The 23,649-nt window shown below is 41.1% G+C and overlaps 3 protein-coding genes across 4 annotated transcripts in view; 2 read left to right on the top strand and 1 right to left on the bottom strand.

The window, feature by feature from the left end:
- The window catches only part of LOC132855483 (chromatin remodeling regulator CECR2), a 37,627-nt gene extending 27,923 nt beyond the window's left edge, over positions 1-9,704 (top strand). The window contains exons 14-19 of the mRNA XM_060884448.1: positions 399-784; positions 1,991-2,134; positions 2,538-3,222; positions 3,371-5,147; positions 6,107-6,167; positions 6,790-9,704. Coding sequence (XP_060740431.1) covers positions 399-784; positions 1,991-2,134; positions 2,538-3,222; positions 3,371-5,147; positions 6,107-6,164 — 3,050 coding nt within the window. The 3' untranslated portion in view covers positions 6,165-6,167; positions 6,790-9,704. The remainder of the gene's footprint in view (positions 1-398; positions 785-1,990; positions 2,135-2,537; positions 3,223-3,370; positions 5,148-6,106; positions 6,168-6,789) is intronic.
- Positions 9,705-10,840: 1,136 nt separating this feature from the next.
- ada2a (adenosine deaminase 2a) lies at positions 10,841-19,469 on the top strand. 2 transcript variants are annotated; one of them, XM_060885341.1, is made up of 11 exons: positions 10,891-10,969; positions 12,721-12,746; positions 13,193-13,503; positions 13,588-13,804; positions 13,881-14,091; positions 14,467-14,594; positions 14,796-14,886; positions 15,797-15,905; positions 16,000-16,157; positions 17,281-17,483; positions 18,079-19,469. In XM_060885341.1, exons 2-11 carry the CDS (start codon positions 12,733-12,735, stop codon positions 18,167-18,169), a joined length of 1,533 nt encoding a protein of 510 aa, XP_060741324.1. In that variant the 5' UTR covers positions 10,891-10,969; positions 12,721-12,732; the 3' UTR covers positions 18,170-19,469. The 2 variants fall into 2 exon arrangements, with proteins under 2 accessions (XP_060741325.1, XP_060741324.1); XM_060885342.1 differs by lacking the exon at positions 12,721-12,746 and having other exon boundaries at positions 10,841-10,969.
- Positions 19,470-19,554: 85 nt separating this feature from the next.
- Positions 19,555-23,647, bottom strand: ribc2 (RIB43A domain with coiled-coils 2). The gene is made up of 7 exons (XM_060885343.1): positions 23,400-23,647; positions 23,231-23,312; positions 21,543-21,854; positions 21,069-21,187; positions 20,686-20,895; positions 20,325-20,491; positions 19,555-19,831 (listed from the first exon to the last, which is right to left on the bottom strand). Exons 1-7 carry the CDS (start codon positions 23,514-23,516, stop codon positions 19,765-19,767), a joined length of 1,074 nt encoding a protein of 357 aa, XP_060741326.1. The 5' UTR covers positions 23,517-23,647; the 3' UTR covers positions 19,555-19,764.
- Positions 23,648-23,649: the final 2 nt, after the last annotated feature.

The raw sequence follows: 23,649 nt of genomic DNA, 5'->3' as shown, positions 1-23,649 counted from the left end.
GTGTCTGTCTGTCTGTCTGTCTGTGTGTGTCTGTCTGTCTGTATGTGTGTGTCTCTATGTGTCTCTCTGTGTGTGTGAGAGAGAAAGAGAGGGAGAGGGGTGTGTCGAGTATCTGACAGTGATTAATGGCGAGTGATTGAGCTGTTCTCCAGTGCACCAAGTCCTGCAGTGCCACACAGACATTCCATCACTGCGGCCCCTCTCTCTGGAGCCATCCATCTGTCAGAATGCTCTCCCCCACACTGGGAGGGGTGGTAGGGTCAAATGTCAACTGTGGCTCTGTGACCTGGTCAGTGGACCAGCTCAGAGAAGGAAGGCGAGACCTCAGGGTGTGTCTGTGCGTTTGTTTGTGTGTCGATGGGGCTAAACAGACAAGCTGTGTTTGTGTTGCTTCTCAGAGTACACCATAATGGCAGAGTCCCTGGAGCGCTGTTTCAGCAGAGCCATGCTAAAACACTTCCCGTCAGAGGACGGAGACACCGACGAGGAGTTTCAGTTGAGCAAGGAGGACCGCGAACGTGAGCGAAAGGACAAGAAGAAGAGTAAAAATAGTCGGCACTCAGGGCCCGACAGCTTGATCCGGGCCACAGAGCAAGCACAGAAACGCAAAGCATCTAGTGGAGGTAAAGGAGGCAACCACCCCCAGGAGAACGGCTCCAAATTTGCTTCTGGACCACCTGGTTTCCAGTACAGCAACAGGCCCACACTTCCTTACAACGTGAACACAGGACAGCCTCGCTCTGGGAACAATCCACTGCACGGCATGTACCATCCTTCACAACAGGCAAGGCTTCCTATATGCTATACACTTCCTATATGATTTAATTCAGGAACCGTATAATAAAAACAGATCTTAGAGGGAAACTGCACCGTGGAAAGCGTCATATTTGTGGTTCTTTAGGCAGGTTAGAACGCTGGAAATGCTTGTGTGTAACTGGGATTGTATTTTGTAGTGAGTAAGACGTGTTCTGAGTTGCAACAGTTATTTTTGTATATCGTCGCTGTCAGACGGAATCCTCGTATTTCCAAAACCGTTATTTTTCAGGAAATTAAAAACACGCCGTACCTTATCTGCAGTGCACAGGGTTTAGTCCGTGTTGCAGTGGATTGTCTTGTGCTAAATTCCTGTCCTCAGACGAGCACCCTAGCGGGGGTCAAATTTTTTTTCCTTTGAGCCCAGTGTTTTGAAGACATTTACCTCAGAAGACGTGTTGATTCGTTGCGACTCTTCTTGAGGAGAAATATGCCGTGAAGCTCTCCCACAGAGTGAGGAAGAGGTGGACAGTTGAAGTGTCCAATGGAGTTATGAGATTTGCGCTCAAGCTATTTTCAAGACTTTAGATTGGTTAATAACTTGTAAAAATAACAGACCCACGTGGGGACTGACCAATAGCATCGATATGTGAAAAAATATGAAATTGACCAAATTTGGACATACGAGGTTTCCGCCCGACAGTGACGATATGATATGCCGATGCCATGAGTTGCAAAACTGTAGAAGTACAGAGAGACGAAAAGTACAGAAAAGCCGAAGTACAGAGAGGTAGCTCTGCCTGTTCTGGCCTGATGCAGAAAAAGTAAAGATAAAACTAGATGCTATACTTTATTGATATATTGATTGATTACTGATTGATTGATTTTATGTCTCTGATTGTAATTTGTGTGATGCCAGATCTGTTCTCTGTGCTCTGTGATTTTTGTGATCTCTTGTGCGCAATTGACAAATCAATCACTGTATTTGTAATAGTGAATAAAACCAATAGAGCCAAAAGAGCAAATGAACCAAATGAATTTCAATCTGATTCAGACTGGACAGATACTCTATATGACCAAAATAATGTGGACACCTAAACAACCACATCCAAACTTTTTCATCTTCCCTTTACTTATTTATTATTTACGTTGCAATAAAGGAACTTTTATTTTTTGTGTATTGTTGCGCATACAACAAAAGTTTAACTGAAGTTTTTTTTTTCTCTTATAACATCAGCTTCAGCGACATCAAGGTCCTCCAGGACCAGGAATGTATGGCCAAGGTATGATGATGGACCCCAGATATCCATATCCAGGACAGAGACCTCTCATGGGTAGAGCTCCAGGAGCTCCCCAACACATGTCTCATTATTCTATGCAGGTATGCTCGGTGGAATTTAGAACAGTTATAATGTACAATCATGTATTACCATTTGCTCATGTAAAAGTAAAGGCTTTTTTATACATTCATTTCTTTTTAGTGCCAATTTCTTAGATAAAAGGGAAACTACTGAAGGTGCAGATGTACGTGTTCCTAATAAAGTGGATGGGAGTGTATTTGAAGTGTCACAAATATAGCCGCTTAACATTCAATCTATATTTTTGAATACAATGAAATGTGGCTTTTTGTGTTTAGCATGTCATGGCATATCATTTTTTTTGTTAGTTTTACAGTTTTTCAATTGTAAAAACTAATACAGTTAATTTGACAAAACCTCGTAGCACACAGTGTCTTGAAATTTTTTGCTTGAATTCTAAATTTAATGTATTTTTCTTCTTCTCAGGGTCCAACTACACATGGTCCGCACTTTGGTCCGAGATACCCAATGGGACCTGATTCTCGTCACCTTCATCCTCAAAACCAACAACATTCCTACATTGGTCCCACTCATGGCCCATCGCTAGGACCAAGACCAGTAGCCCTTCAGTCTGGAGGATTGTGTACCACTCCGTCCGAAGGCGACATGTATCGACCTCAACATCACCCAGAAGGGCAGCCCATGGGAAATGGTTACCCTAGGTCCCTGCACAACTCCTTCACTACCTATGGACCTCCACCCACACCTTACGGTTCTTGGCCAGGCTCGAACCAACAGCAGCTTGGACGTCCAATGATGCAGGAACAGGCTATAGGTGGTCAGCACCCATACGGTCATGGCATGATGCGTCCCCCACACAGTGCTGGATATCCCCCTTCTAATGGCCAGTACAGGATGTCAGCAGTTAGCTCTCAGGGATCCATGCCCCACAGACCTCCCATGACCCCTCCAGAGCCCAGACCACATGTGGGATCAATGATGGACAGTCCGGAGATGATTGCCCTGCAGCAACTGTCAGCATCATCCTCTCGCCATAGCGTTGGAGGTTACCAAGAAACTCCAGCAAGGAAACCTAATATGGCAACAGCTCCTGAAAGCCAGAACACAAGGTCTGCAGAAGATAGCCAAGGTGCTGACAGAGTGTCTATAGGTAGGAGTGTCTTAAAATGCCTTGGCTTTGTAATGTAATGTCTATTCTTAACGGATTACTTCAGGCAGCAATGCTAAAATTGTTTGCTAAAATGAATGAAAATTAATAAAATGAATGCCTTCATAAAGGATATTTTTTCTATTTTTAGTAACAGGTTTAGGGGTGGAACTGGCAAATAAACAGCAGAGCGAGGAGTCCAATTGCTCACCTTGTCCTGGTCCAGCTATGGTCCCTGAACATCCCAGTGGTGCCCAGCAGAACCCCAGTGCCACAATGTGGGGTGGCTCACCACAGAAGTCTTCAGCAGAGCTTGCACCAACTGTGCTATCCACACCAAAAAAAGACATATCACAGCTGGAAGGAGAAAGCATCAGAGCCATACAAATTAGTCCCGTCTCTCAGGTGGATCCTCAGTCTGAATCCCAGTCACAGAAATATCAAGATTCCTCACACTCTTCTAATAATGGTCCTGTGAAGATCACTCAGAAAAACTCAGATATGTCCGAGCAAATGTCTTCCACCCTTCTTTCAGAGGTCTCCAAAAATGGCCCTCTAAATATTCCTCAACGAATGTTGCCCAGTAACACTCAGCAAGTTCCTCAAGGTGTATCTCCACAGTACCTTCACAGCGGGACACTACACATGTCTACTAATGCTCCTCACAAGCTGGACCTACAGCCAGGACCTGTTCATGGCATGCCACAGTCTGTACCTCAAGGGTCACAGCCAGGTGCTCAACACCCTGCCACATTAATTTCACTGCCTTCCAGCCACCCTGTTTCCCAACCTCTTGCTCAACCCTCTCCTGCTGAACGTGGTGACCAGAGACCCAGTGAGCCTACACGGGAGCCTGAGGGAAGCTCTGGTGGTCTCAATCCCGATATGAAGAATGCCCTTGCCAATGTCAACGGGCAGTACAAACAGCAGCCTTTTAGCCCAGAATTACAAACCCAGATAAACAGGCCAGAACAGGCACCACCACAAGGACACACACCACCAAGTCACCCTCATGGTCCAGAGACCAACACTATGGTTCAGTTTGGCATGGCCAATCCACATTATACCAAATACATGGGCAGACCAGTGCCCCCGTCTTCTCATCTGCCTTACCCAAACCAAGCGCCACAGTCTCAATCTATGAGCCCTCATCACAATTCTGCCCATTATTCTCCATATCAGCAAGGTGCAGTGTATCAGTACCACATGGGTCCACAGCACCCTCAGGCCCATCCCAGCATGCATGCTTCATACCAGCAGCAACAGCAGTACTATCCCCAGCACCAGCAAAACAGCAGGCCTGGTTTCCCAGCAAGAGAATGGCCTAGATCCCAGTACCAGCCTCATCCCCCAATGATGCCCAACACTTACCTACCTGCTGCAGGTTCTGGCATAAATGGTCGGCAGAAGGAGAACACCATGTCTCCTCTGGGCTCAGATGGTTCTGGTGGGAACGTTATGTCTCCGAATCTTCTTACCGATGTATCCCAGGGCAGCTCCACTGAGAATCAGGAGGGCGCCACCCCGGCAAAACAGGCACGGACTGAGGACAACTCTGATCTGCCTGAAAGCCCGAAAGAGATACTGGATCTAGACAGCCACAATGCTGCAGCCCACCGGCGCAGCTCTGCTCAGCCCCAACACAACTACCCCTACGATCCACGGGCCATGCATCACAGCATGCAACAGGGCGGAGCTTCCCAACCTCACGGTGTGCCAGGTGGACCATACTCCAGGCCTCAGAACCCAAGCGGACATTTTGGTCCTCACAATCCTCACCCTCACTTGATGGAGGCACTGCAGCGGCCCCAGCACCTGCCCTACACACCAGGACAGACTATGTACCGTCACCCACATGCCTCAGGTCACTTTCAAGGCATGATGTTGCATCAGAGAAGCATGATATCAGAACACTTATATCATCCACGGTTAGTTGCACTTTAACATTTAATAAATTAAATGTATTAGAATAGAATAATAATCGTGGTGCACGGTGCTTAGTGGTTAGCACGTTCGCCTCACACCTCCAGGGTTGGGGGTTCGATTCCCACCTCCACCTTGTGTGTGTGGAGTTTGCATGTTCTCCCCGTGCCTCTGTGGTTTCCTCCGGGTACTCCGGTTTCCTCCCCGGTCCAAAGACATGCATGGTAGGTTGATTGGCATCTCTGGGAAATTGTCCGTAGTGTGTGATTGCGTGAGTGAATGAGAGAGTGTGTGTGTGTGTGCCCTTCGATGGGTTGGCACTCCGTCCAGGGTGTATCCTGCCTTGATGCCCGATGATGCCTGAGATAAGCACAGGCTCCCCGTGACCCGAGGTAGTTCGGATAAGCGGTAGAAAATGAGTGAGTGAGTGAGAATAATAATAATCACAAATATTTATTTTAAATATTTAAAAAAATATTTAAAAAAAAATAAATTTTAAATAAGTTTTAAACAAAAGTGCTTGTGAGACAAACAATGGTGGTTAGTGATTGGTCATCAGGAACAGTAGTGATTAGTGTAATGGAACATCGACTTACTTAAGCTCAACTCGGACTTTACACGCTGTTGGCGAGTTGAGAGACCTTTCCTGCAGCTATGATACAAGTTGGAAAGCCATATTAATTGTAGGACTCTCTGTTGTCTGCTTAAGAAGTCATTACATTTGTTATCTGGCTTTTTTAATGAAGATGCTAAAGGAGTCTAAAAAATATCTTGACAAAATGAGTAAACTGGCAACATTGGCTAAAGTTTTCACAGGTGATTGCTAATTCTACAGAATCTGACTTTCACTAATGTTTTCCAGTTTACTTTTTTTTTCGTAACCCTGCAAGGTGTGTATTTCATAATAATATATAATAATATTATATTTACAGTATAATGTGTATATTTCTCTCCTATGTGATAGGCAACACCTGATGAGTGCAGCAGCTCCAAGTGGTCCTGGCAGTAAGCAGGGAGTGTGAAAGGTAGGATTTGGCAACCTTAGGCAAAACATTGACGTTTTGTGCTTTTCTCTTGTCAGGTTATGTTGAGTTTCATTTCTGTTTCTGTGATTTGCAAGAATGTAAAATTCATTTCCTCTTACTGGAGATGTGTATCTAATTGAAGCGAATCTCTATCCACCACAAACAGCTGTTTTGATGTTTCCATGAAATGAGAAAAGAACATGAACCTGTTTACTCAAAGCTCACTTATAAAGTGTATATATATATATATATATATATATAAAGCCAAAGCACCTCTAATGCTGTTGCTCTTAAAAGTAATTCTGTAAAAGTAAATGGTGTATTATGAGTGAATCAGACTATTAGGGTCCCTGTTATGAAATATATTATTCTATAATCATATATAATTCAATGAGTCTCACAACCTTATACTCGCAAAATTCAACAACTGCCCTTCAAATTGAACTGCACTTCAATAAGTGAAGTTTAAATATTGCTGTCCTTTTTTCATAGGGTGATCGTTTCCTGTCTGTTGTAATCGATTAAACAGTTATGATGTAGGTTGAGTAATAAAACTCACATTTTCATTTATCTTAAAACTCTGTAATTAACGTACACTCTTTCACTTTGTGCCTTTATGTAGGTAACGGACAAATCAAAGGGAAAAGGCTGAGCAGAGACCTGCACCGTTTCCTCAACTAAAAAAAAAAAATTAATAAAATTTTGATGCTGGCAGAAGTATCTGTGAAAAGACACATGTGGTTTTTGGCTTGTGTTTGTGTCCTGGAACGTACAGCTTCCTCTGGACCGCATAGACGATCTCTACGGGCTGAAATGTGGTCGGGGCTGCGACTTGCCCTATCTGTATATACGCTCCATATGTTTGAGAGCTTCTGCACTTTGGTGGCGAGTATTGACCTTCTGACATGGTAGGATGTACAGCTCACAGGATCCTCTGCATGCGCAGCTACATGGAAAGACGTCAGGGGGTTGTGTAGTAACTCGATGTTCTTTTCCAAAGTCAAACTCAGGTGTTGAAAAGAAGGTACTTGGGGCGTCTTTATTCTCCATGGACACACTGGAAACTGTTGCCTTTTGCATCATTGTTGAATGTTGTGTGTGTGCGTGCATGAATGTATGAACGAACACTAATATAGATTACAGCGTGGCGAGTGGATCAGCAGACTGCTCTCCACCTTTAACTTGTTCAGATTTTCATGTAGTCTTGCAATATGTAATCTTGCGTTCACACTAGCAAGCAACACAGAAACATTTGTTCGTTTCCTTTGTACCTGCGTGACAATTAGCCACTATTTTACTGATGGTAGCAAACGTGATTTTCTTTTTTTTTTTTTTCCCCAAATGTATTCAAATAAGGTATGACACGTTAAATTGCAAAACGACAAATCAAAACAATTGGAGTATACTGGAAGTATTTCTCAGACCAGTCACGTGGTCTGACATTTCTTCAGTTTCTTCTTCCACACTCAGACTTGCCGCGATTTCATCGTTTCTTCACGCGTATGACGTTTCGCCAATTTGTATAGAGACATTATGAAGAAACCTAAATCTCGGAAGGAGGTAGCAGAGCTCCTCGGTTCCCCTCGTGGAAAAACATAGCTAGTACGTTTAGCTATAACATGCAAATCGAACACCTTTAAATGTATTTTAAACAAGTTGTGTGTAAATCCAAAATGCTAGTGATGACAATTTCCACGCCCGCAAGAGAGAAACCACAAACATGAACAACTCGCGTGCTAGCGTGAACATAAGGATCTGCGTCCTTCAACACTGCCTTGGCTTGTAGAATGTTTTTGGACTCGTAGCGCTCCTCTGCTCCTCTTTTATGCACTAGAGATAGTCTTTATTACTGGAATTAGTGGCCTTGAACTTGTGCTACACGTGTGTGTGTATATGTATATAACGCGACTCGATGAGATTTTCCCATGCTAGTTTACGTATAAATCCACACAGTGATCACGGAGAGACTTTTAAGCTGTCCGAGGTTCCCTCTTCTACTTTCTTCTAGCTGTATTTCACTACGCTTTTTCTTCTCTGAGTCTGATTCTGAGTTTTAGCTGCTTGTGTCGGAAAAAGCATCAATATCGTGATGATCAACTGTGAAATTAGATCACACGAGACAAGTCTTCAGATTCAGATCATCTGAACCGAAAAATGTTTTTATATTTTGGTGCTTCCTCTTTCACACTATTCGTCCTCAGGGTGTTGTGCTTTTAATACGGGTATAAAGCGAATCAGTTTTTTAAAAGGGGAAGTGACGAAGTGGGCGTGCGACTGGAACTGTGATGATTACTCGACCTCAGTTGATGTGAAGACGGTCTTTTTTTATTGTTTTTATATGATCTTGAGTTGTGTTTTTTGCAGCCTCTCGTGTGGGTAAGAAACAAAAAGAATCTGGAAGCTGTGATGAATTCTTTTGTTTTTGCGAGATTCGTGTTTTTCTTCAGAAGGAAAAGTTGGCATTCTGTTGGATTTTGTGGATTCTGTGTGTGAGACGATGAGCTCTGTGTGTGCGCCTGTTTTACTTTTTATTCATTTAGCTGTAACATTTAATATTAACAGCCAGATCTGTGCTGATTTCCACACATCTATCTACCTCATGAAGTTGGAGTCTGGCGAGTCTCTCTCTCTCGCTCTCTCTCTCTCTCGTGCTCTCTCTCTCTTTCTCTCTCTCTCACACACACACGCTCTCACACACACAATTCCATGTATACACTGCAACATTTCCTCTTTCGACTGCAAAACCTGTGATTAAAACTAGCCTTAACTTTTTTAAAGCAGAAAAACTCAAACAGCATCAGGAGACCATATACAGGAGACCATATAGAGTCTTTTCTCATTACAAACAGATCACTGCAAGTTTTCTCATCTGCTTTTTTGTTGTTGTTTTGTTTTAACTAAAGGTATGTCCGGTTTTGAGTCATACAGTACAAAGGCTACACACTTTATAGCCCTTTTGGTATGAAGAGTGTTTGCTAGTCATATTTCATTCATTTTGTCAGTGAATAAAAATAGGAGCAGAAGAAATCACTAGGTGCAGGCTGATGTAACATTGACCTCACTTTTTTTTTATTAAAGAAATAGATAGAAAATATTTTAGCACTAGATGAAGTGCTTTTAGATTGTCTGATATGTGAATTATTTTCTACTGTACAGATTTCTTTTTTTTATTTGAGTTAGGGACTGATCCACGCCTACTGATTCCTTAGCATCTTTGCTGTCTGTATTTCTATCTACACTAGTGACGACTAGATTTGGTTAAATATAAATCATATTTATTTGCTCTTTTACATTTTGTACATTGCTTTTTTTTTGGGGCTTGTTTTTATAAATGTCTGCGCTTTTTTTTTCTTTATCTTATTTTTAAACAGTTGTCGATACCTCAGTAGCACAACGGCATCAGAACAACTTTTGTATATTTCATTTTGATGTGAAGTTTACAGGTTCTTTTTTTTTTTTTTTTTTTTTTTTGGAAATGGACCGAAGTGTTTTCTATACTCTGTACATTTCTTAGAATAAAAAAACAAAGGAACTTGACTCTCTGTGTCTCTGTGTGCACTGGTAAATGTGAGAATATTTCACTTGGTGATTTTATGTATTTATTTATATATATGTGTGTGTGTGTGTGTGTGTGTGTGTGTGTGTTTTTTAAAAACAATGTTTCCGAACAATATTTCTGAACAGACGTTTACGGTCAGGAAAAGACACATTCATTTTAATATAATAAATAAATAATCAATTTTAGAATTTAAGCTTATCTTAAAAATATTTTCTTTTTTTTAATAACAAAATGTTCGAAAAAATGTTTTAATAACAAAATACTGTTGCTATTTAGATCATCCAACAATTTTTTTTTTTAGCCTATAGTAACTTATAAAAATTAAACTTTTCATTATTCACATATAGCAAAGAAACAACAACTTTATTTTGTTTATTTATTTGTTTGAAAATTCTATATTATGGTTAATTAGCATTTACGCTTGTCACGGTGTTAAAGCCGTCCTAACGATTTACTGATATATCTTAGATTATTAATTTACCTTTAATCCTATAATTTGGGTAACAATTCTGTACTTTTTATGAAGTGACCTCATAAAACAAGATTAAAAAAAGGGAACATTTTCTTCTCATGATCATCAGGACACGTTGATGATGTCACAGTTCAATCTGTTTCAGATTCGTATACAGCAAAATAAATATTTTGAGCATTTTATTGGTTATATTTGTGCTAAATTGTGTCTCAGTCAAAAGGTACAAATCTTCTGCATTTGATGAATTTTCTGCAATGATTAGGAACTTTTAATTCATCATTTTAATGACTTTTTAAACAATTTACAGAGACTGAACTATTGGTGTTTACGATGTTAGTTATATTTACTTTAAACTTAGAAAATAAAAATAAAGCCATTATCATAACAGCTGTCTGTGGCGTTTCACCTATTCACCGGAAATGACGTATATCACCTGGCCTTTACGCGAAAAGTCGGTTAGGAGTCGGGTTGCCATGTTGGTATTCATAGTTAATAATGCTGTGCTGGGGAAAGCAATCAGAGATTTATGCTGTTATTATAACATGATTCTCTCTCTCTCTCCCCCCTCTCTTTGTCCTCTCTCTCTCTCTCTCTCTCTCTCTCTCTCTTACTACTTTTAAAGTGCATAAGAGGAATATTTTATTCGATGTTATAAACCGCAACCTGGCAACCGAAGTGGAAAGGGGTTAGCAGAGAAACCTCATTGCATCCTGTCGCAGGCTTTGTTTACGGTTTTAACTGCAATATTTTGGACCATTTCTTATTATTTTGGTGAGTCTTTATTTAATAAACTAACTAAATGATAAGAATTATACTTAAGTTGTATTGTTTTAACGTGTTTAGATGATGATCGTGTGCTTCTGTCTCTAAAACACTGACAATGAGTCAGTGAGCAGCTGCTGTTAGTGTTAGTGTTGTTATTGTTATTAGTGTTAATGTTAGTGTTAGTGTTATTGTTATTAGTGTTAATGTTACTGTTAGTGTTATTGTTATTAGTGTTAAGGTTAGTGTTAGTGTTAATTTTAGTGTTATTATTAGTGTTAATGTTACTGTTAGTGTTATTGTTATTAGTGTTAAGGTTAGTGTTAGTGTTAATGTTAGTGTTATTATTAGTGTTAATGTTAGTGTTATTGTTATTAGTGTTAATGTTAGTGTTAGTGTTGTTATTAGTGTTAATGTTAGTGTTATTATTAGTGTTAATGTTAGTGTTAATGTTATTAGTGTTAATGTTAGTGTTATTATTAGTGTTAGTGTTAGTGTTATTGTTATTAGTGTTAATGTTAGTGTTATTGTTAATGTTAGTGTTATTGTTATTAGTGTTAATGTTACTGTTAGTGTTATTGTTATTAGTGTTAATGTTATTATTATTAGTGTTAGTGTTGTTATTAGTGTTAATGTTAGTGTTGTTATTAGTGTTAATGTTAGTGTTGTTGTTAGTGTTAATGTTAGTGTTATTATTAGTGTTAATGTTAGTGTTAATGTTAGTGTTATTGTTATTAGTGTTAATGTTAGTGTTATTATTAGTGTTAATGTTACTGTTAGTGTTATTGTTATTAGTGTTAATGTTAGTGTTAGTGTTGTTATTAGTGTTAATGTTAGTGTTAGTGTTAATGTTAGTGTTAATGTTAGTGTTATTGTTATTAGTGTTAATGTTACTGTTAGTGTTATTGTTATTAGTGTTAATGTTAGTGTTATTGTTATTAGTGTTAGTGTTAGTGTTGTTATTAGTGTTAATGTTAGTGTTAGTGTTATTAGTGTTAATGTTAGTGTTATTGTTATTAGTGTTAATGTTAGTGTTATTGTTATTAGTGTTAATGTTAGTGTTATTCTTATTGTTATTAGTGTTAATGTTAGTGTTAGTGTTATTGTTATTGTTATTATTGTTAATAATGTTAATGTAATTGTTATTAGTGTTATTAATATTATTATTATTAGTCTTAGTGTTATTATTATTATTATTAGTGTTAGTGTTAATGTTATTATTATTAGTGTTAGTGTCATTGTTGTTATTATTGTTATTATTGTTATTGCCGTTATTATTGTTATTGCTGTTATTATTATTGTTATTGTTGTTGTTGTTAAGCATATAAAGGGAGGATAAAAGCACAGCCAGGTCATATTTGGGTAATTACACGGAAAATACTTGAAATCTACATGAGTGATGATAATGAGGAGGTTACTGACAGTCATGGAGGTTACTGACAGTTTTAATATAGACTCCTTTCCTTTCCTTTTCCCTTTTCTTTTCTTTCCTTTTCTTTTCCTTTCTAGATCTCTTTTCTTATTACAGTGACTATGGTGTTAGTGTTTTTGCTGTCAAGTTTAAATGATGAATTGTGATCCTTTTTTTTGGAAGTTAAAAAAAAATTGTCTTTGTGACTTTACCAACATGTCATTATGGAGAAACAGTGTTAGTTTGTAAAGTTAGTGAATAGAAAACAAACACTTTTGGTTTGAAATGTTGGAAGGGGAAAAAAATCACATAGTGATGGAAACCAACCTGACTGTTTTTCCCCCATCAGCAGGGCAGAAAGATGAAAAGAGAAGTGTAAGTGTTATTCTGTATTTCCTTCCTTCTTTCCTTCTGTCACTGGTTCAGCGGTTATTCTTTCCTTCCCTCATCAGACATCCCACCAGACCAGCTGTTTCAGAGATGTAGTGATGCTTCCAGTCGCCTTGCCATCACAATTAGGCCCTTTTCAAAGTCACGCTGATTTTTTTCCTGACTCCAACACATCAGATACAAGAACTGACCGTTCACTTGCTGTGCAATATTTTCCACTCTGTTACAGCTGCCAGTGTAGTGAGATAGTCAATGTTATTTGTTCCACCTGCCATTGGTATACTGCTGTAATCATTAAGACTGTCCTGTCGCTCATCCTAGGAGTCATATTCCCAGTCTGAACAACACACAGCTCTGCACAATCCCTGTTTATTTTAAAATATGCCTCTGTAATTGTACGAACTCTCAGAATATTTCTTATTTCTTTCCAGAGCCGTGTGTGTGTCGCCGTGGACGATGCAGCTGGGTTTGACGTTGCTCTTGTTGCTGCTCTTCACGTCATGGTGCGACTCGATGCCTGATCCGCACCGACGAGAGGCTCTGATGAAGCTAGAGGTGAGCAGAGAAATCGGAGGTGAGGTGATTCTGAACAGACAAGAAAAGCTCCTCGATGAAAAACTGTACCAGATGAAGTGGCAGGAAATGGCAGCGCCAGACTTCCCCCCTGCTATGCACTTTTTTAAAGCCAAGCCTCTGATCGACGCAAGTCCAGTCTTCAGCCTGCTGCAGAAGATGCCCAAGGGTACGGTTTATTCTCAGACATCTAGCACTCTTCATTACAGTGAAAACTCTGTCTGCTCAAGAAGTCCTGTCTGATCTCTTTCAGGAGCAGCTCTACACGTGCATGACTTTGGCATGGTTGGAGTTGAATGGTTGGTGAAGAACGTGACTTACAGGGAGAATTGCTACGCGTGCTTCACCGACGACGGCTCTGTGCGATTCGTGTTCTCGTCCGCGCAGCCCAAAGCGGCGCCTTCCTGTTCCGCATGGACTCTGCTCAAAACCCTTAGGGAGAAACACAACACCACTGAATTGGACAAAAGGTGACGGAACCTGATGTTTTACAGAAAAAAACACAGTCTGTAGTAGTAGTAGAACAAAATATGTTTTTTTTTGCAGCTTTATCCGAAACCTGACGCTGGTCACCGAGGACCCGGACAGCGAGTATCCCAACCAAGACGTCGTCTGGAAAAGGTTCGAGCAAGCTTTCTTGGTGGCCTTTGGGTTGGTCACCTATGCTCCCGTCTTTAAGGATTATCTTTATGAAGGTTTCAGGCAGTTCCACAGTGACAACGTTATGTATGTGGAAATCCGAGCTCTTATGCCGCTGGTACGTGTGTGTGTGTGTGTGCGCGCATATAGTGTGCGCGCATATAGTGTGCGCGCATATAGTGTGCGCGCATATAGTGTGCGCGCATATAGTGTGTGCGCATATAGTGTGTGTGCATATAGTGTGTGTGTGTGTGTGTGTGTGCATATAGTGTGTGTGTGGTGTGTGTTTGTGTTTGTGTGTGTGTGGTGTGTGTGTGTGCATATAGTGTGTGTGCATATAGTGTGTGTGCATGTAGTGTGTGTGGTGTGTGTGTGTATATGCATATAGTGTGTGTGCATATAGTGTGTGTGTGTGTGTGTGTGTGTTTACTCTTCGCTCTAAGTCTTATAGAAAAGAACATTCAGAAATAATTAGATTTTTGGTGTCACTCAGACGTACGAGCTCGACGGCAGACTGAACAGTCGGGACTGGAGCATGAGGGCTTGTCAGGACGTGGTCCAACACTTCACAGCTCAGCATCCCGACTTCTTAGGAGCCCGAATAATTTTCACTGTCCACAGGTTTGTCTTTAATACAGCATTTCTTATGTGGATGGCATGGTATAAGAGCTATTTAAGTGTGTGTGTGTGTGTGTGTGTGTGTGTGTGTGTGTGTGTGTGTGTGTGTGTGTGTGTGTGTGTGTGTGTGTGTGTGTGTGTGTGTGTGTGTGTGTGTGTGTGTGTGTGTGTGTGTGTGTGTGTGTGTGTGTGTGTGTGTCTCAGAGGCTTGAATTCGACACAAGCCGTAAAGGTGGTCGAGGAGGCCATTAGGCTGCAGAGGAACTTTCCAGACATCATGGCAGGCTTTGACTTTGTAAGTTACAACCTAAGATCTAATAACAGAACAAATCAAGATTCTTCAGAAAAAACCAAACACACACAACCTACGTGCCCAAGGTGATGAACTAACAAGGAATTTATCGATACAGCAAAAATAAACATGATCATGTGTTTAGGTTTCCTTTTTCAGTGGATTCAGTCATTCAACAAGAATTTTTATTCACTAATCACAGCGTTTGTGAGATCCGTTTATCCTTTAATAGGAAATGAAAGCGTGCATTGAAACTTAGCCAAGTGAGCTAATGTACCAAGGTGTGCAGGGTTGCCAGGTCTCAGTGCTGAAAGAACTGAAAGTAGCCCTATAAAAATAAAATCAGAAAAACATTATTTTCTGTTCCTTATTTTTTTTATTTTTTTTAAATTCTTATTTGTTTGTTAGTTTTTTATTCTAAAAAAGTCTTCCATCCCAAAACAACAAGGAGAAACGAAACAATAATGCTCATGTTCTCATTATTTAAAATTATTATTATTATTTAGGCTTAGTGGTTAGCACGTTCGCGTCACACCTCCAGGGTTGGGGGTTCGATTCCCGCCTCCGCCTTGTGTGTGTGGAGTTTGCATGTTCTCCCCGTGCCTCGGGGGTTTCCTCCGGGTACTCCGGTTTCCTCCCCCGATCCAAAGACATGCATGGTAGGTTGATTGGCATCTCTGGAAAATTGTCCATAGTGTGTGATTGCGTGAGTGAATGAGAGTGTGTGTGTGCCCTGTGATGGGTTGGCACTCCATCCAGGGTGTATCCTGCCTTGATGCCCGATGACGCCTGAGATAGACACAGGCTCCCCGTGACCCGAGGTAGTTCGGATAAGCGGTAGAAAATGAATGAATGAGGATTTTTATTTATTTATTTATTTATTTTTAAAAGAAAAATGATTTACATATTTTAGGTGGGTCATGAAGATAATGGAAATCCCCTGTGGTACTTTAAAGAGGCTTTGGGTCTGCCGGAGGAGCGCGGCGTCCATCTGCCCTTCTTCTTCCATGCAGGAGAGACCAGTACAGCACACACAACACACCCAAATATATTTATGTAGATTGACCCGTGTCTGATTTTCCTCTGTAAAGCGTACGTCTTCCACTTCCTGTGTAGACTCAGAAGGCACAGCAGTGGATCAGAACATGATGGACGCCCTGCTCTTCAACACGTCTCGGATCGGACACGGCTTTGCGATGCCGCGTCACCCCGTGGTCAAAGAGCTCTCCAGGAAGATGAATGTAGCGGTGGAAGTTTGCCCCATCTCTAATCAGGTAGCTTCCTGTTTTCATCCAGGTGTGATCGAATAAACGAGGATTCTTATTTCCATTCAATAATTACTGCCGGGGGCACGGTGGCTTAGTGGTTAGCACGTTTGCCTCACACCTCCAGGGTCGGGGGTTGTGTGGAGTTTACATGTTCTCCCCGTGCCTCGGGGGTTTCCTCCGGGTACTCCGGTTTCCTCCCCCGGTCCAAAGACATGCATGGTAGGTTGATTGGCATCTCTGGAAAATTGTCCGTAGTGTGTGATTGCGTGAGTGAATGAGAGAGTGTGTGTGCCCTGTGATGGGTTGGCACTCCGTCCAGGGTGTATCCTGCCTTGATGCCCGATGATGCCTGAGATAGGCACAGGCTCCCCGTGAACCGAGGTAGTTCGGATAAGCGGTAGAAAATGAGTGATTGTATATAGCATCTATACAAAATGCTTTGTACGTAGTGTTACGTTTTCAGTGTACAGCGTATTGTATTTTGTCATCAACTGAAACGAATTTCCAAAAGTCCTGGACGTTTCTGGTGATATGCGAAAGCACTTTCTGAAATGTGAAACGTTCAATACAATTTATTTGTTTGGCGCTTTTAACAATCCACATTGTCTCAAAACAGCTTTACAGGAGAATGGAAACAGAATAAATTACATTTTAAAAGTTTAAAATGAAGTTACTATTTATCTCTAACATTTATCACTAATGAGCAAGCCGGAGGTGACGATGGTAAGGAATAACTCCCTGAGATGATATGAGGAAGGAACCTTGAGAGGAACCAGACTTACAAGTGAACCTCATCCTCATTTGGGTGACACTGGACAGGAAATAATGTCAATGTAAATAATGTCCTTTCTACATCAGTTTATAGTCCAGTGGAATTGTGTAACCAAGAGCTCCTGAGAGTCATTTCTGAGTTCATTACAGATTTAACACTAATTCCTTTCTGTTAAAGTCTTCAAATGATCACTAATGAAGACTCGAGCACAAATCTGACCGACATAACAGTAGCTCGAAGACGGTGTCACGAGTCTCCAAGCGGCTTCATCCACAGCAGTCCCATGAGTCACGGGCTGTCCATGCAGGTCAAATGTCTGTTCAAATGAAATTCTGCCACTTTGACTTTCCTGCTCAGGTCCTAAAGCTGGTGTCAGACCTGCGGAACCATCCAGCAGCCGTGCTGATGGCAGAGGGCCATCCCTTGGTGATCAGCTCCGACGACCCGGCTCTGTTCGGAGCGTCCGGTCTCTCGTACGACTTCTACGAGGCTTTCGTGGGCTTCGGAGGAATGAAATCGAATTTAGCGACGCTGAAACAGCTCGTGTTAAACTCTCTAAGGTAACGGATCACTTCGCAAGATTTGTTTGCGTCACAGATCCCAAAAATCCTTCACTTTTCAGTGCTGCTTCTTTTTTAATCATGACGAGTTTTCAATTATAAAACACAAACCGTGTATTTTATCCAAACCTTTTATATACAGCTGTTATATTGTTTAAATGACGTTTGCACTGCTGTTCCAACGCTGGCTTTGTTGCTCAAAACTAAACTGTGCATTATAAACTCTTTAGCTTCAGTTGCATCTATAAGATGATCGGAATATGATTTTAGTTTTACGTGTAGGTTTCAGATCAGTTATGAAAAGGAACCTGGATGTAATGGTTCCTCTTTATCTAACAGGCGTAAGTAAAATTGGAAGATGACTGAAGTATTTTTTTTTTCATTAACAAACGAATCTTGCACAAATTCATACCAAATCATAATTAAAGTAGATGTATTCGTATTTTCTGCTTCCTTCAGAAAGGCTTCACTGTCGATTCAGGACAAACGTGAACACGTGAATTTCAGCCTTTTTAAATAAAACACATCCACAGTCTTAGGAAATTCTTCACTCAGGATATTTGCTGATCTGATCTTTTGTTTGGTTTGGTTTCAGGTACAGCTCCTTGCCTCCCACTATGAAGGAAAAAGCCATTTCAGCCTTGCTAAGGAAGTGGGACAAGTTTGTCTCAGAGAGTTTACTGTGAACCTGCAGGAGAACCTGCTGGTGACCATAGAGACACTTTTTATAGGCTGCATTTTTATACACGCAAGAATGAAAAAATTTACCTGGCTGTGTGTCGGAATTGAAAGGAATGTTTTACTGGCATGATTTAAGAAAAAAACAAAAGTCACTTAACTTCTGAGTGATTAGATCGCCCTCTGCTGGACATATGTATCTATTACCTTCATGCTGTGGGAGGTCTTTATCTCAGGTGACTTTTTGGTAGCCAGATGAAAACTAACTGACAATAAGAAAGAGGCTGTTCTTTTATTTTAGAACATAAAAACATTTTTTTTCGTCCATTTATAGCTACATTTAGTGTCGTGGAACATTCGTGAATTGAGATTGTTTCGGTTTCAATCAGTGAAGCTCTTTGAATTGTAACAGTTAGAAAGCACCAAAACTTGAGACTCCTTACAGACATATTTACACATCTTCTAACAGAATGTAATGCACTTAAAAAAAAAAAAAAAATTCATTCATAAGGGTAAAATGATATCAACATCTGCTGCACAAATCCCTGTCATTTAACTGTTGCTATAGAAACCATGATATAGCAAAATAGTGATAGTTTTAATGCTGCACCACTGTCAGAGCTGCTGATCAACACCTTCTGACCAATCAGAATCAAGCATTCATCAGGATTGGTTTAGACATATATTTGTATAGATGTACAGCTCGCTCTTTGTGTGTGTGTGTGTGTGTTGCTTTTTATTAGTCATAACAGATGTGAAAGTTTAAGAACATTGCTACGCGTCATCTCAGGGACACTGAATAGATACTGAGTGCTCTGATAGAATAGAAGCCTTTATTTTGTCACATATACATTAAAGCACAGTGAAATTCTTTCTTCACATATCTTTCTTCACATAAATTTGGAGGTTTTGGTCAGAGCACAGGGTCTGACATGATATATCACTGGAGCAGAGAGGGTTAAGGGCCTTGTTCAAGGGCCCAACAGTTGCAGCTTGGCAGTGCTGGGGCTTGAACCCTGATCTTCTGACCAACAATACAGGGACTTAACCATTTGATCATTTGCTTTAATTCTATTGATAAATGACTTCATAGTGAGAACATAGTGTGTATGTGTGTGCGTGTGTGTGTGCGCGTGTGTGTGCATGTGTGCGCGCATGCATGATGTGTGTGTGGTGTGTGTATGTGTGTGTACACATTTCCCTGTACTGAGACAAGATGGAAACGTATGCAAGTCTTATAATGGAAGTCTGTCTGTCTGTGTGTCTGTCTACACGACGTACATAATAATAAACATTTATTCACTCCTGTTTGCTCATTCCTGATCATCCATCATTGTACTGTAACAGTCCAGATGATAAGAAGCTTCACTGGGTGAATAAAGAACACTGATGAGTTTTCCTAGACAGCATCACAAGCTCTAACTGATTTTGTCCATACAAACAAAAACAAATAAACTATATAACAGAAGTCAGCCAGTATTATTCTAAAAGTGCCAACTTGCTTAATGAAATCCTCAGTATAGATAAAGACGTCACATTTTGCGTTGAACGTGATCTTTATTATCATGTCTCCTCTTTTTTTTAAACATATCAAATGAGATTTCTATCTGCTGCACGTATTGAACTGGGAGAAGTAGGTCTCGTCAGGGATGTTGGCGTCCTTCTTCCTCCTGTGATGAAGACAACAGAACACAGCTCCTAAACTCACGGCACAGCACAGACCTTCCTCACTACACTCCGATTATATTCACACACACAAGTTGTTTACCAAATACAACAAAGGGCTGTTTCTTAATGCAATGAGAGTGTCTGTGTGTGTGCTGGATTTAGCGGATTTGTCCATTGTGTGTAGCCTCAAGTTGACCTTTTTTCTTCGTGTGATTTGAGCAGAACTAATTTAGGATGGTGAGAACTTATGCAATCACTACTACACTACTACTATGTCATGTAGTATTTTATGTAGATTTGTGACATATATTTCCAATTAATTGCATTTCGTTTGCAGAATGTAATGCTCTGAAGTGTTAAATAGCTTAAGGTGGGTGAATATTTATGCAAGCTACAGTGAACCATTTTAAATAAAACGTTAATGATGCTTATTATTCTGTGACAAAATCCTGGTCTACAGGTGTGTGTGTGTGTGTGTGTGTGTGGGGTACAGACTGTTCATGCTGAGCCTGGGCCAGTCGTATATTAGTCTCATCCACAGCCCTACGCAGCTCCTTGTTCTTTCTTGCCTTCTGTCTCTCCTCCATCGCTGCAGCCCGAAGCGTAGCCATGTGCAGGCGGTACTCCTGTAGCTGCACTCTCTTCTGCTCCATGCGAGCACGCTGCACACACACACACACACACGCATCATAAATACATAAGACATGACTTTCCATCAAATAATATCAGATAAACTACATGTACAAACAGCTCGTTTATACACTCGTTTTCCGTCTTACCACCGTAACTCATTTGTGAAGACTAATTAATCATTTAGGAATAAAAGACAGTGCTCAGGTCTGTGTGTTGAGCTCACCCTTTTCTCTGCAGCTTGCTCCCGCTGACACATGGTGTATTCTCGGGCCTGCTCGAGTGTCATGCCCTTGTAGCAGTCCTTGCGTGCTCTGGTGTACGGCTCCAGCGTCTCATCCAGCAGATCCCCCTGCAGTTGGTTCAGGATGTCAGTTTGGTTGTTCTCCTCTTCCTGATGTCGTTCTCTTTCTCTCCGCTCTTGCGATTCCGCTGCCTGTGTGAAGATCGAAACGCTGTGAAGTGAAGCTACATTCAGGAAACACCACACGTAAAAAGATACAATGCTAAAAGCACACAATGTTGGACAATCCGTTAGTGCTTTTCTTTGGGAATCAATAAGCATCACAGTCCACCAAGCTTGACCTTTTAGCTTCTAGTCTAACTCACCAGAGCTCGATTAAAGTCCTTGATGGCGATGTTGATGGCTCTCTGGTGCTCTTCGTCCATCTTCTGCAGCTCGATGGCTTTGTTATCCATCGTTAGTTTACTTTGGTCGTACTGCTGAGCTATTTAACAAAACACACCCTCAGTTAACTGAAAAGATCCTTTGTTTAGTTCATTTGCTAAGACAAGTTACCTCTTTTGAACCTATAGCAATTTTTCTTTCCTGGAGAATCTTCTCTGTTCTAAACCATGATGACCATGAGGTCATTGAGATTAACTGATGTTTTGAGTACGGATGTATGACAAAATGAAAAACACATCGGCTTTCAATGACAGATCCGTCGTTACTCTGAGCAATTAATTCATACCCCAATTTCTACCAAATGGAGCCAATAATTCTGGAGGTCAGAATCGTTGATGGAGACACGACAGACACACGAATCAGCTGCTTCCTGAAATCTGGTAAACTGTAGTTACCTTGCAGCCTTTGCAACTCCTTCACCTGGTCCAGCTCCTGCTGCTGCTGTAAGCTCCAGTCTCTCAGCTGCTCTCGCTGTCTCTGTGTCCTGTCTCCACTGTCTAGATCCTCGCCTGCCAGCCCAGGCAAAATGCGCACCCCTACCTGCTTCTTCAGCACTTCGGGGTCATTCAGATCAAACTCTCGCCTGCTGCTGGGCTGCTGGAACTGCTGGCGGAAGCTCACAATGGCCTCCGCTAGTTGACGTTCCTCTTCCTTCTGCCTGCTCTCTAGTAGTAACACTGTACGGTCACAGTCTATGAGGTCATCAGCTGGGAGGACGGAGAGAAACGGAAGAAATTAGCCACATGTGTAACATAGCAGTCTTGCAGATTGTAGAGTTACATCAACGTTTGCACCAAAGTCTCCGTTATTTCCATGTATCTCCGTATATTTTATAAATATTGATTTATTTTATTTAGTTATTTTGGGATACAGTCACTAACTCCTGCAATGTCCCTGCCTCTTACTAAAAATCTACTGTAGTGACGCATCAAACACGAGCCTGCTAGTGCCATTGCACACAGAACAAAGTGTCATGGCTTTGGCATGAGTGCCGTACAAGGTACTGTACAAAGCTATTAGAGCGAGCAAAGTATGTGGGAAGGAAATTAAACACTGGATTGACTACAAACTTAAGACACCTGAAAACACACTCAGATAAGTTTGTTTAGTCTGCTTTAGTGTCACAGTGATGTTTGCAAATATTAGCCTTTACCCCGGTGCGTGCACACACACAAACACACACACAAACACACACACATATGTCAGTCATGTGGCACTTCATTCCCATTGTTATTGCACCAAGTTGTTTCATATTTGCACAAACCTTTTAACATTTTCAACTTTGTCGCTAGTTCCCCATCACTCCTGTAACCACAATTCTGCAGGTGTCATTGTAAATGAATGATCTCTAGGTGCTTTGTCTCCTGGTGCTTTGTGTCCTGGTGCTTTGTCTCCTGGTGCTTTGTCTCCGGGTGCTTTATTGCTGCGAGTCATTGTATGTGTGAACACACCTTAAAACCAGCGCATCTTATGAATGCCGTCCAGTGACATCACAGTGACACACACACACACACTCATTATAAAATTTTAGAGGTTTATAACTTGCCAAGCTGTTGATCTATCTACACCAAACTCGACCAGCTTCTTTAGGATACTCTGGACAAAGGTTTAAATTGGTGCACCGACTGGCCTTTTCGGTTTTCCCGCAGCCCCGCCCTCAATATATGCAAAATCGAAAAAACTTTCCACAACATTGACATGTGACATATCAAAACACTTAGTTCTCCCAGAACAATGAGGAGAACTTCTTCACGGGTATTCAGATGATGTCACATGACGTCACATGCAGCTCCGCCCCAAAATAAAAAATCAGAACAAAAAATACCATAAAAACATACTTTTACTACAGAAGGAAAGTTAAAATTGTCTAAGTGATGGATTTTTCCTTTACAAATAAACTTGAATTGAATTGTATTAAATTGAATTGAACTGCGTCACGGGTATCCACTCGCCTCCAAAAGTATTGGCACCCCAGTGGAATAATTGCTCCGACAAGCCTCAAAACATCAAAGTTTGTCACGACAAACTTTACAAATCCAGTTAAACTTAACAAATCTAATTAAACTGGATGTTTGAAACTCACCATATTCCTTCAGCTCTTTGGCCAGTGATTCTTGCTGCTGTTTCTTTTCCTGCACCTGATGCTGAAGCGCTTCTTTATCAATCTACACAACAGGAGAGGACACTTTAAGATGAACATGTCAGTGTGAGCGTTACGGAGGAATTAAAACACGGGTTTAACATGGACTTACTCCTATAGTCCGGACTTTGGCGTTAAAAACGCGCTCTTGTCGCTGCAGCTCTCGGTTTCTCCTCTTGTCCAAATGAGCGGCCTCGACACGGTCCGATAACAACTCCACTCGGTCCATTTCGGTCAGATGTCACTTACAGGTCCTTTAACCAACTTTGTACGCAGAACTAACGGTGTTTTTTTGTTGTTGTTGTGATTTGTTTATCTACCGCACAGCAAGCCTTCGGCCGGGAACTAGAGCTGCAAACACA

The sequence above is a fragment of the Tachysurus vachellii genome, chromosome 13 (assembly GCF_030014155.1).
Source record: "Tachysurus vachellii isolate PV-2020 chromosome 13, HZAU_Pvac_v1, whole genome shotgun sequence".
Classification (NCBI taxonomy): Eukaryota; Metazoa; Chordata; class Actinopteri; order Siluriformes; family Bagridae; genus Tachysurus; species Tachysurus vachellii.
This window is presented reverse-complemented; position numbering and strand designations above follow the sequence as displayed.

Excerpts from the sequence above, each read along its gene's own strand:
- ribc2 (XM_060885343.1), bottom strand. The coding sequence starts at position 23,516 with ATGGACCGAGTGGAGTTGTTATCGGACCGTGTCGAGGCCGCTCATTTG. Across the intron at positions 23,313-23,399 it reads CCAAAGTCCGGACTATAGGA|ATTGATAAAGAAGCGCTTCA; the intron begins GTAAGTCCATGT and ends CCTGTTGTGTAG. Across the intron at positions 20,492-20,685 it reads AGCAAGCTGCAGAGAAAAGG|CGTGCTCGCATGGAGCAGAA; the intron begins GTGAGCTCAACA and ends GTGTGTGTGCAG.
- ada2a (XM_060885341.1), top strand. Across the intron at positions 13,504-13,587 it reads GCTGCAGAAGATGCCCAAGG|GAGCAGCTCTACACGTGCAT; the intron begins GTACGGTTTATT and ends GATCTCTTTCAG. Across the intron at positions 14,595-14,795 it reads ATAATTTTCACTGTCCACAG|AGGCTTGAATTCGACACAAG; the intron begins GTTTGTCTTTAA and ends TGTGTGTCTCAG.